This window comes from Labrus bergylta, chromosome 18, assembly GCF_963930695.1.
Source record: "Labrus bergylta chromosome 18, fLabBer1.1, whole genome shotgun sequence".
In the NCBI taxonomy this organism is placed as follows: domain Eukaryota; kingdom Metazoa; phylum Chordata; class Actinopteri; order Labriformes; family Labridae; genus Labrus; species Labrus bergylta.
In genome coordinates this window covers 1,046,165-1,057,569 of record NC_089212.1, presented here as the reverse complement: position 1 = coordinate 1,057,569, position 11,405 = coordinate 1,046,165, and the positions used below count along the sequence as shown (strand labels likewise).

At 37.1% G+C, this 11,405-nt stretch overlaps 1 protein-coding gene across 1 annotated transcript in view; it reads left to right on the top strand.

The window, feature by feature from the left end:
* The first annotated feature begins 2,900 nt into the window (after positions 1-2,900).
* kiaa1109 (KIAA1109 ortholog) overlaps positions 2,901-11,405 on the top strand; it is a 75,776-nt gene continuing 67,271 nt past the window's right edge. Inside the window, exons 1-8 of the mRNA XM_020644623.3 lie at positions 2,901-3,037; positions 6,274-6,408; positions 7,697-7,813; positions 9,091-9,169; positions 9,270-9,334; positions 9,618-9,792; positions 10,501-10,582; positions 10,700-10,893. Of these exons, the coding sequence (XP_020500279.2) occupies positions 6,303-6,408; positions 7,697-7,813; positions 9,091-9,169; positions 9,270-9,334; positions 9,618-9,792; positions 10,501-10,582; positions 10,700-10,893 (818 nt within the window). The 5' untranslated portion in view covers positions 2,901-3,037; positions 6,274-6,302. The remainder of the gene's footprint in view (positions 3,038-6,273; positions 6,409-7,696; positions 7,814-9,090; positions 9,170-9,269; positions 9,335-9,617; positions 9,793-10,500; positions 10,583-10,699; positions 10,894-11,405) is intronic.

Below are 11,405 nucleotides of genomic sequence, written 5' to 3'. Positions count from 1 at the left end.
AATCCACAAAAATGCATGTCTTAATCTTCACATCACCTTTGATATCCGTTCTGAGAAGAAGGCTCTCAGGAAGTTGTGTGTGTCATTACTTAACGTGTTTTGTAGAAGAACCTTACTAAGAACACACTACATGTTCCTATAACTCATACATGTTTTTTGTTAACTGGCACTAACTTTTAATCATCCTCGACTCTCACTTGTAATTGCTCTAGAGAAAATGAAACATGAAAAGAAAAGATTAAGACTAAGAATAAGTAAAGTGAAGTACATATTGATGCATGCTTTATCATAATGTTTCAATTTTGTTGGTAGGTAAATGATTATTATGTAAGATGACACAATGTAAAAATCTTCTGTGCATGTGCGTGTGCGTGTGCGTGTGCGTGTGCGTGTGTGTGTGTGTGTGTGTGTGTGCGTGTGTGTGTGTGGGGTTCACACAAACTTATGACGCTGCATAGATAATAAAAGTGTCTGTATAATAATTGGTCCGTACACCTCTGTAGGTCGGCCACTGTCACTGAGGTGATTCTTGGATGTAAATGGCACAAAATGAGTGAACTTTGAACTTCTGTTGAAGCGACTCTCACTTGTAATGGCTCTGGACAAAATGAAACATGAAAAGAAAGGATGCACCAACAGTCAGTCATAATTAAATAAATAAAATAATCAACCCCCTGAGATCTAAGGCATTTTTCCCTTCATTTTTTTTACCTAATCTCCTACAGTAAGAAGGAATGTATTGCCAGAGTAACGCGCAACAATGTAATATACATCTATTGTTTACAGGACAACCTGGGAAATTTTGGCGACTATCGGATCCGGATATTCACTGACTGTACACTGATCTCCTCAGTGGGGTGAATGAAGCAAGTGGATTTCAAATGAAGTTGCTATGTTGTAACGTCCAATTTTTACAGCTGATAATGTAAATACATGACAGTGTCGACTTCAGAGGGTTTTAAATCACCTTACTTACATGTAAAGTATTAACAGCCAAAGACTGCATCGAGTTATGCCGCCCCATGTTTTCAGAGAACAGATTGATAATGATGTTTATGATTGACTTTGATTGTCAAAATGTCTTTACATTTCATTTCTTGACTTAATTGTTATGTTGAAGATACTTCTTGCCACAAAAGATGAAGTCTTCTTTTCTAAGCACTGCAAATGAAATTTCTCCTTAGGCATTTATTTAACCTTACTGAAGTACAACTCTTGCAGCCAAAATCACCATATTCTAATTGCACTAAAAACAACATCCCTTATGTCATCATTGACAAGACAACATACCAGAAGTGTAACCTCATTCTCTATTTCACATACTTCCACTTTGCACAAGGATCTGACTCAATTGAATCTGAGAACTGGTTAAACAGGAATAAAATGTTATGTAAGAAAACATATTGCTCTAAACCACTGGGTGAAAAAAATCAGCTTGAACATTGCAGTCCCATCTATTGTATCGAATTGACTAAAGCAAGAAAATATCTAATTAGGTGACTTCCAGAGGGCCCTGAACCACATATTTAAAATATGAGGGGAAGAGAGGAAGCTGTTCATTACAAATGGAATATCTTAAGTAACTGCACAAAGAACCTCCTTCAGGAATTAAGTGGCAAAACATTCACAGAACAGAAAAAAAAAAATGAATGTGCGATACGGTTCCTTTTAAAGCCACAGCTGAAATAGGTTAGTCTTGAGGGATTGCTTGATTGGCAGGGAAAAACTCTGAGCCTTGGGTTTGGCATAATTTTAGAAAAAAAGACTCCTACATGTTCTTTGGGGGTGCTTTGTTGTTATGACTGGAGGAAGGCATGACAACAGCCTCTTCCATTAAACAGTACGCTGGAGTTCTACCAAGTCAAAGAGATAAAAAGCTTGATATTTTACCTGGTGTTTTACATTGACATTAAGAGGACAGGAGATCAAGGGACTTTTTTTTCCTTTCGTATTATGGAATTGACATTGTAGGAACAACTCAAAGGCAAAAACAAATAAGACCTTTAAAACAACCTCTATGTTTGCTAACACACTCTGATAAGAGTCATTTCATGCTAGCAGAAGAGCCCTGGGGATAACCATTATCAGTTGTCGGTTGTGTGCTTGGGTCCATTTGGGATTTCCATTTTTTTAAACGTACATTTCCCAGAATTTTATCATTATGACAACATGTTAACTTATCCTCTGATCTAAACAACGACTGTATATGTTGGAGTCAATTTTTGAAAATCCATGGTTCCAAAAAGAAGACCCATTATAATTTTATGATTAACAAGGTTTCAGTATTTCGCTTCAGTGAAATGCCTTAAAATGTTCAGGAATTGATTCTGCCCTACTTATCACTAGTGCTGATCAGCTCAATGTATTTGATCAAATAAATAAACTGTGCTCATGGTGAATTAATGTCGGAAGGGATGAAATCCTCAACCCAATTTTGTTCTTATTCACTCAATACAAGAAATGTTTCAGAATGTTACTTAGCATGTTTTACATTGGTTGATATGATTGCTTTCTGGTATGCCTTTTATTTAACACCATACAAACTCTCAGTTTGATAAACCACCTTTATATCTTTGCTGTTGACCTTTTTGTTCTGATTTTTCTTCTGTTAGTTAGTCTTTGTTTTTTTTATTCGTCGTTATAAAGTGAATTTAAGTTATTTTTGGGAAAATTTAGTTAACAGAATAAAACAAATAAACATGTTCAAATTAACAAAAACATTCTGATCCTTCCGTGTGCTGGAAACACTCCCACTGTAGTAAAAACATTGATGGTGATTGGACAGATTAACTGTCAATTGAGCGGTGCCGCACTCATACTGTCCTGTAATTGGTCAGTCTTTGGCTTCCCAATTTCCCTATTGGTCGATTTTTGTGAGCGGTCATGAGAGAACAGGAAAAGATGTTAACTGGCCGTCTGCCAGGTAAATATTTAACAGAGGATGCTAGCTGTACCAATGTCTGACACGACAAAAGGACATCAACTCCTGGATAACCGGATCAAAGATGAAACCACATGCTCTATCGTGGACATTAAGGTACTTTGCGGATACAAAGGGAATTGTTTTTTCAGTTCGACAAATGGGAAGTTAAAGGGTGCGGCCTGCTGTCATTACCTTGCTATCTCACTTCAGTGCTAACATTATGATTTTAGCGGTTAGCTTAATATAATATCCACTATCCTAAACACTATAAACCATGAGGTGTCTAGCTGTACTAGTCAGATCATTAGCCCCTTGTAGTTATATTTCACACGCGTAAAAATAGGTTTGTATTCGGCAAAAGTGCATCTTTGTAGTGCGGAGAGATGGGATTAGCTAACGTTAGCTAGGTGTCTATAAAGGTCCAGGTATGGCTAAATCCCACTTCTAATCTGTTGTCGAGTGAATTATTAAATCTGCTGTTGTTCTACTACAATTCAACACAACGTTATATCATTAAATAAAACCGTGCCAATGGTAGCTTTGCCAGGACAATATGTAAACAAAGCCAAAGACAGTCCTCTCGGTATTTACCTGTCGTTTTCATCTTCTTTAACGTTGTACACACATAGATCACAACAGCAGCAACAATATTTTGATTTAATGTTAAGGTTTGATTTGGTTTAACTTCTGAATTGTGAGTCGCCTTGCAGCCTAGAAAAAGTTTTAGTTTATCAGCTTAAGAGTGTTTGCATTGCTGAGAAGCAAAGGCAGAGCTATGTCAATTAACCCACTATTAATTGTAATGTAATTGTACAAATTGTACATGCATGTGTCCTTTCTCTTAAAATATTCAGTATAAATGATCAGATTAAATCTCATTCCCTATGCAGTTCTGATGAGACTTGTTGATAGGTCTGGTGTTTACAGTATCTGCTATGAGGATTGATAGTCATACCATGAAAAAGTACTATGAAAGAGCTTTGTGGCTAACTACAAACAAATAGGTGGGTGCTTAAGATGACAGCTTAAGAAGTCTACTGTTAAAGCTTTCTGTGATGAGTCACTGACGGGCCAGAACTCACCATTCTGGAATAGCTGCATAATCAGTGCTCACATCTCATAACTCAGTGACAGATGCACATTTTGTATACTTAAATCAGGTAACATAAAGGTGAAGTTTTGTGTTTGTCTAAAAAAAATATTATCTTTTAATCCTTTTACAACAGATGTATACCTAAATAACTATTTGTTTCTTATCTTATTTTATGAAAAAATCCAACATCTAAAACTAGATTTGGATTAGCAACCTGTAGGTAGTGCACTGTTACATGAACGTCTTCTAAAAAAAAATCACACAGGTCAGATTTAACAGATAATCCTAACCTATATTATTTGTGCAATTTTAGTGAAAAAAAACAACAGATTGTAACGTTTGCAGTAAAAGAGAGCTCCAGGTTTATTTCATCTCAGTCTTTTTCTCAAAGCTAGTTTAATGTCTGATGGATTAGATATGTGTGTTTGTGTTTGCATGTCTTTTTTTGTGTGTGTTACAGAATTTAAGCTTAAAATCCTGAAGCATGTGCTGAGATCCTAGCATACACTTATCCGACCACCAGTCCGCTGACAAACAGACACAGAAAGTAATCCCTTCTGTGGAAACTTAAGTCCACATCAACAAAAGGGCCTACATCCTCTTGACATGCCAAGAAACTACACTTACAGCTGATTATGATCACATGAGGTGTTAAATTACTGCAGGAATGTTTCTTTAAAGGTCTCCAGTACAGACTTAGGGTACTATACACATGATTCAATGCCTGAAATAACGATTTGAAACTGAACAATGTACTTGCATGGTCATTTTTTGATGAATATTTTAGCTCCAGATGCATTATAATATTAATTACGTAATAATCCTTTTGCACAAAGTGTTTCATGTAGCCAGTCTTTTAATTCTCCTCCCTTGTTTAATCGCCAAAACAAATCCATCTAGTTTTTTATACTTGGGCATATAACTCATCCCTGATCTTTAAAAAACATCGTATTGCTACTTTTCTTGAAAGAAAGTGTCACCAGTTAAGTCAGCAGTTTGATGATTGAGGCATGTTATTTTATTTTCAATATCACTTGTAGGACATTTGTAAAAAGGTGACTGACAGAGTGGTAGCAGCAGTTTTTAATTGACACATTATATCTATGAATCAGTGATTATTTCCTATTCTTATATTCATATTATGTATGATTTAAATACCAAAACAATCCTGATCATGTTGACTTTGTATTTATTTTGATCCAAATCCATTTGATCTTGAATCTTGTAAAGCTTCTTTGTGATTTATTAAGTAAAGTTAAATGACTTTTAATTTATGACACTACTTAGAACTAATGACTTTATAATATACTTAATATATAATTATATATTTTTTTACCTACTGCAATTGCACTTTATAACGACTCCCCTTTAAGTAAGGACAGAAGACTTTTAAACTTTAGCCTGAGTTGCATATATATATATCATATATCAAACTGTATTGTGGGCTCATGTTTTTTTGTATGGGTGGGATATGTATGTATATATGTGTTGTGTTGTGTGTTTGTATGTATGCTGGCTGCTGGAACACCTAAATTTCCCTGCTGGGATGAATAAAGTATATCTTATCTTATTTTTTATCTTATATTCTCTAGAAGCATAAAATCTTATTAAAAAACAATCCGTACAGTTTTTTTTTATTAGCTTGAAGTTGGTTTAATTGTAATTGATGTGTTTTCTGGTTTATTTTTTATTTATGTGCCACCACTTCATAGGCTGCAGATGGGATTGAAATGCATACAGTATTCGGCTGTCAGCCTAATGCGTTAATGTGATTAAGGTCCGTAATTAATGAAAAAGCAAAAAATTGCATTATTTGCGTTCTGTTATGTCCGTTAAGGCACACCATAGCTAAACAAAAGCACTGACATCAGCATCTCCCTTTAGCCACAGTTATAGAAAAAGAACGACACCCCTGTACCTCTGATTGGCTCATTACACTTAAAAAAACTCCCAGACTGCTCTGTTGTCAAGTCAAAAGTAAAATCCACCATGTGACCTATAACAAGTTCCTTTTTCCTTATTTGTGGTCATTTTGTAACCTTCGATCTGTAAGAAGTTGCTTGTAAACAAAAGCAGGAAGAACATTTTCAAAATACAAAATATTGTTTCAAACATGTGATGAAAAGTGTGATTAATCATAAATAACTATTTTAATTCAACATTAAACCGCAGTAATAGTAACTATTACAGTAGAGTCTGAAAGGCATACAGTTGAGTTTAAGTTTAAAGTAATTTGACATTTCTCTGTTTTTTGCAGTTTTAGACATCATCCTGAGAGCCGTAGCCATGGATGGGCATGTTGCCAAAAACAATGAAAGCACTTTCCCCAGCTTGGTGGATCTAGATGACTTTCTCACCAAGCACAACTCAAACTTCATCTGGCTCCTTGTTGGTAAGTGATCTGTGTCCGCACTGTGAAAAAAATATCAAGATCAGTTATGTGGAACCTGTCACGTAAAGAGGTCATAGCATATTAGCACTGAATCAAGTTCAGTTGCTTTGCAGTTTCCAAGGTGACGTGGTGATGCTTCCTTTTGCTCCGATTATTTTGGCTTTCTTTGACTACTTTGATTCATGACACTACACTTATACATTTTGCGATTTTTTTTTTCTCCAGAAATGACTACTTGAAGGAGGGTTGATATCTCAGAGCCTTAAACACCCTTCTTAGATTTAACATGCAATGGTTCTGTAATAGGGATTTCACATTTGCAGAAAACTCATGAAAACTTCCAGATATTTGCCAGAGTATGTGTGAACCCAAACAGACACATTTTTCTTTCTGACATAATTCAGAGTTTCTCCTGCCAGACCCCTAGTATCTTTTCCACAGCAAGTCCAAGCGATCTGATGTGAGAACACATCAGGATATTGTCTGAAAAATTCACGTTGCGCTAATAGGAGGGGGAGTGACATTTATATACAGTGTATGCATACGAGCGCTACAATATCTGTGCGTGTAATTAAACGGCTAATTACATTTTGTGTTCGTCAGTGTGTTGCTCTCCGCCCTTTTATTGACACTGAACTAAACGTAGCATTGATATAAAGGCAAATATTCTCATTATAGCATCATATAGCAGATACTTACACGTATTTTGGGGGGGATTAACTCCGGTCTGACAGCAATAATCCCCCCGCTGTGATGTGTATATGTGAACAGGTCAGGAGAATATCTGGAGCAGTCCTCCTGAGATGATCTGGATATTTTCAGGAGTGTGTTTGTTTGTGATACATTACTCTGTAACTAGCTAGCATGCTGCAGGCAGAGGAAGACACATGTGGTGCTAAAAGTGGCTTGCTTACGGCAAAGTAAAGGGCTGAAAATGTTCTATACAGCACTCTTATTGTCATTGACTTCTAAGGTTGTTCTTTTTATCCAGATTAGCTCATTTACTTGATAGTGCAGTGATGTATTGCCAAGCTTCCGTGCCGACACTCTGACTGGTTTCTCAATAAGCAAGCTCACCTGACTGGCATCTCCTGTGGCTAATACACTTCATATCTACAAGTACATTATACAACTGAAATTTAAAGTCTAGGTCTATATTTTGTCACATCACTGATGTCAATAGACTATTGGAAAACATCAGTAAACCTTCAAATGTTGTTGTACCTGTTGTTTTTTTATTATTTTCATCTATTAACAAACCTGACCATGTATTGCTTTTGCTTTTCAGCCACCATTCTCTCGTGTGGATGGATAATCTACCTAACGTATTACAACTCCCGCAACATTGGCCTCATCCTCACCCTCATCATCAACAGACTCTACAAGGATGGCTACATTCATATTGGTGCGTGCATCAGGAGCTCTGTTACACGGGGATGAATAGAGAGGAACAGCACTGCCAGAGCAGTCGGTTCAAGGCGTTAACTCGGTCTGCTGAATATTTGATGATGAGCCAGCTTTTCTCAGTGGTTATCTCCGTAGAGTCTCAACAACAAACCGCAACCAGCAACAGATTGAATTTCTTTACATAAATGACACAGAGCTCAATTAATAAAACAGCATATATTCACCTGTAACTCTATCCTTATTATGGTGTTTGATTCCTTACAAACATTCATTTATTTTCTAAAGAGTCAATCTTGTCATGTGCATCTTCTCTGTTCTGCTGGTCACACCAAAAATAAGAAGGTGTGTCTGTCATAGTGATGGCTATTTTGTACTGACAAATGTGGCATCACAAGTTTATTGACAAAGACATGGCAGTTACAACGCAGTCATTATGGTAAAATAGGAAGGGAATTACTGATTACAAAGGGAGCTTCAAGGCTTTATGAGAAAGGCATGGCTTATTTTATGCCTTGTTGACGGTCACAATTGTGCATAATATATCTTTAAAAATACAGATTTTTTTAATTTAGTTTCTTTATAAATAGGTTGTGCTTCTCGAGTATTTTCAAAAAAGACCTACGGTAATTAGGTATACAAATAAACAGAAAGAAAGAGAGATTAACCTTTGCAAGAAACAGAAGGGTGTTAAATTACCTCTACAGACCCTGCTTGTTATGTGTAGAGCAGGTTTGGGCATTCTTGAAAGTGTGTCTTTTCATTACCAGATTAGGGTCAAGTTAACATTCCTGCATGGATTCACAAGGGAAGTGAGAGTTTCTGAGGGAGCTGAGTGGCACATCCTGCCTTCAGCCAACCAGAGGAAAAAGTCCAAAATACCACAAACAGGAGTGGAGTGTCAGAAGGCATAATTATAGTTGAACCACCACCACCACCGGCATGCAATAATTGAAAGAGAGAGAGACGAGTTACAAGCAGAGAAGAATTTATGCTGGAGTATCACGTTTGGGGGTGCATATTCTTACCTACTTCTTGTACAATTAGATTCCAATAATGGTTATTTCTTCTCAATGTTGAGAGAAAAAAAGGTGATTACATTTCCCAGAAACACCCAGATGGTCTCTTTTTTTATTTACCAGGGCTTACACCGCTCTCTTATTACCTTGTTTGATAATCATCTTTTGGCTTTTTTGTTGTCTCGGATCCAAATAGTTTCACACCTTGTTTTTACACTCTCTTTTGTGCATTATTAAATTGTGTCTTGTCCCTCCACAGGCTCCTTTTCCTTCTCTGTGCTGTCGGGGAAAGTCATGTTCAGAGATGTCTACTTCATCAACCAAGACATGTCCATTAGGTAACCTGACATGTGTTGCATTGGATGCTCTGTTCCCCTACACCAATTATCTCACAGCTTGATTACTGATTCATTCTTCTTCTTTTTTTTTGTCTTGCAGGATACAAGATGGCTTCCTCATATTTCGTTGGTGGAAAATGTATAACCCAAAACAGAAACAGCATGGTGAGAAGATCAGAAATGTGTTTACATAGAAAACTTAGTTTAGCAGCTTTATTCAACTTCAGAGTGATTTCAAAAGTAACTTTCTTTTCTAATAAGGTATCACCACTTGAATGAAAAAACATTTTGTTTGGGGCAGTTATCATCTATAAGCATTTTCCATAAGTTTGAATATTTTAAAAAGTTGTGACCCCCTCCTCAACGTGTTTTTGACTACCAGCTTTTAAAACCACCTATGGAAGGAAATATCAAAATAAGCTCTGACCTTTCTTTGTCTTGTTGTCAGATCCCAAGGCAGAGACCAGGCTTTACGTGACAGTTAATGGCTTTGAATTTCATGTTTACAACCGGACCGACCTCTACGCCCGACTGCAAGAAACCTTTGGACTGGAACCCACACTGATAACACCCAAAAAAGATGAAGAGCGGGGACAAGAGGACGGGAGCAAAACCCTAGAAAGGTTCCCCTCAGGCAACATCTAACATGTTTTCCTTTATCTAATGCTTGCGGTTAAACTGCTGTAGAAATTCATCCTTGATTTGAAGTTTGATAAAAAGAAGCAAATAAAAGTTCCATGTATATTAACAGGAGCCTTTAATTGATGAGGACTGCAGTAGCTTCCACTAATGTCTTGACTGATGATGATGATTTTAGCAAGGAATCAGCAATTTTCCAACCAGAGATAATTGATGATCAAGGTATCTGGGAGAGCTGCACAGATGTGCTAATTTTCTCTCTGTTATCCTTGTTGGCACAGAGAAGCAGTATTGTCATTTTACCTGATGTCAGCTAAATCAATCTTACCCAAATTATTTTTAGCACAAATGAATTATTTTAAAGAGGACATATAATCCCCCTCTTCCACCTTTTCAAACAGTCCCCTGTGGTCTAAATGAAACATCTGTGCTGTGCTTTTGTCAAAATATAACATGAATCAAGCACCAGAGGAGGTTTGTGACCCTGTATAAACCAGCTCTCTCAGAACGCTCCGTTTTGGTGTGTGTGTCTCTTTAAATGCAATGACTGACACAAACAAAGGACTGGATGGGTTTATTTCACATTTTATGGATCAGTAAACACTCAGGTTACCCAAATATATGTTAAAAAACACTGTAGAAGTGGATTTTTCATAATATGTCCCCTTTAATATCTTCTGCTCTTTGTAAAGTGTGAACATCAAATCAGAGAGTCCAGACCCCACATCATCTTGGCGCTCCCTCATTCCTGTAATCAAAGTTAACATCAGCACTGTGAGTATGATTTTAAACTTTCTTTAAATTGTTAAGACAATAAAAACGATTGTAATTGAAATGGGCATAATGTCGCCCTCAAATACATTTGCTCCGTGTCTGTTTGTTCTCCTGTAGGGACGTTTGGCTTTTGGAAATCACCACCTACCCCAAACACTATGTTTGAACTTCGAGGACGCCTTCCTGACATATGCTACCAAGCCTCCATCCAGCCACCTGGACCAGTACATGCACATCGTCAAGGGCTCGCTGGAGAATGTTCGCGTCATGCTGGTTCCCAGTCCACGCTACCTTGGCATGCAGAATGATGAGTAAGTCCCAGTCACTTTCTGACCAGTTTCAGTACTTCAGTACAGTATTTGTATGCCTCTGGGAACCAGGGCCAACTCCAATTCTTGCTAATTCCAGTGTAGCGAGAGGTTAAACAGCATGACAAAAGTTCAAGACAAGACTTTATTTTCTGTGTGTTGTCTACAGCCCAATTAGAAACTTGAAAAGCAACTGTGTGTTCAAATCAAAAGTGATGCAAAATTCACCCCTTCACATGTCTGCAAAGTAACCTCTGTCATACTTTGGTTAGTTTTCCCCCCTTGAGTAGCGCCCATTCATCTATTTCTGGCGGTTCTTAGTTAAACTCTAGATTGCAGAAGTTACACAGAGGCTTCACTCTGCCTTTCTTCAGCAGTATGAACCCAAAAAGAAATGTGATGTGTTGTGATTTAATCACTATAAATGTGTCTTGATGTTCTGTCCTCAAAAGGAGAAGAAGAAAACAACTGCTTGTTGGTTGAATGGAGGTTTGATGGATCTTTTCTCTTGTGAA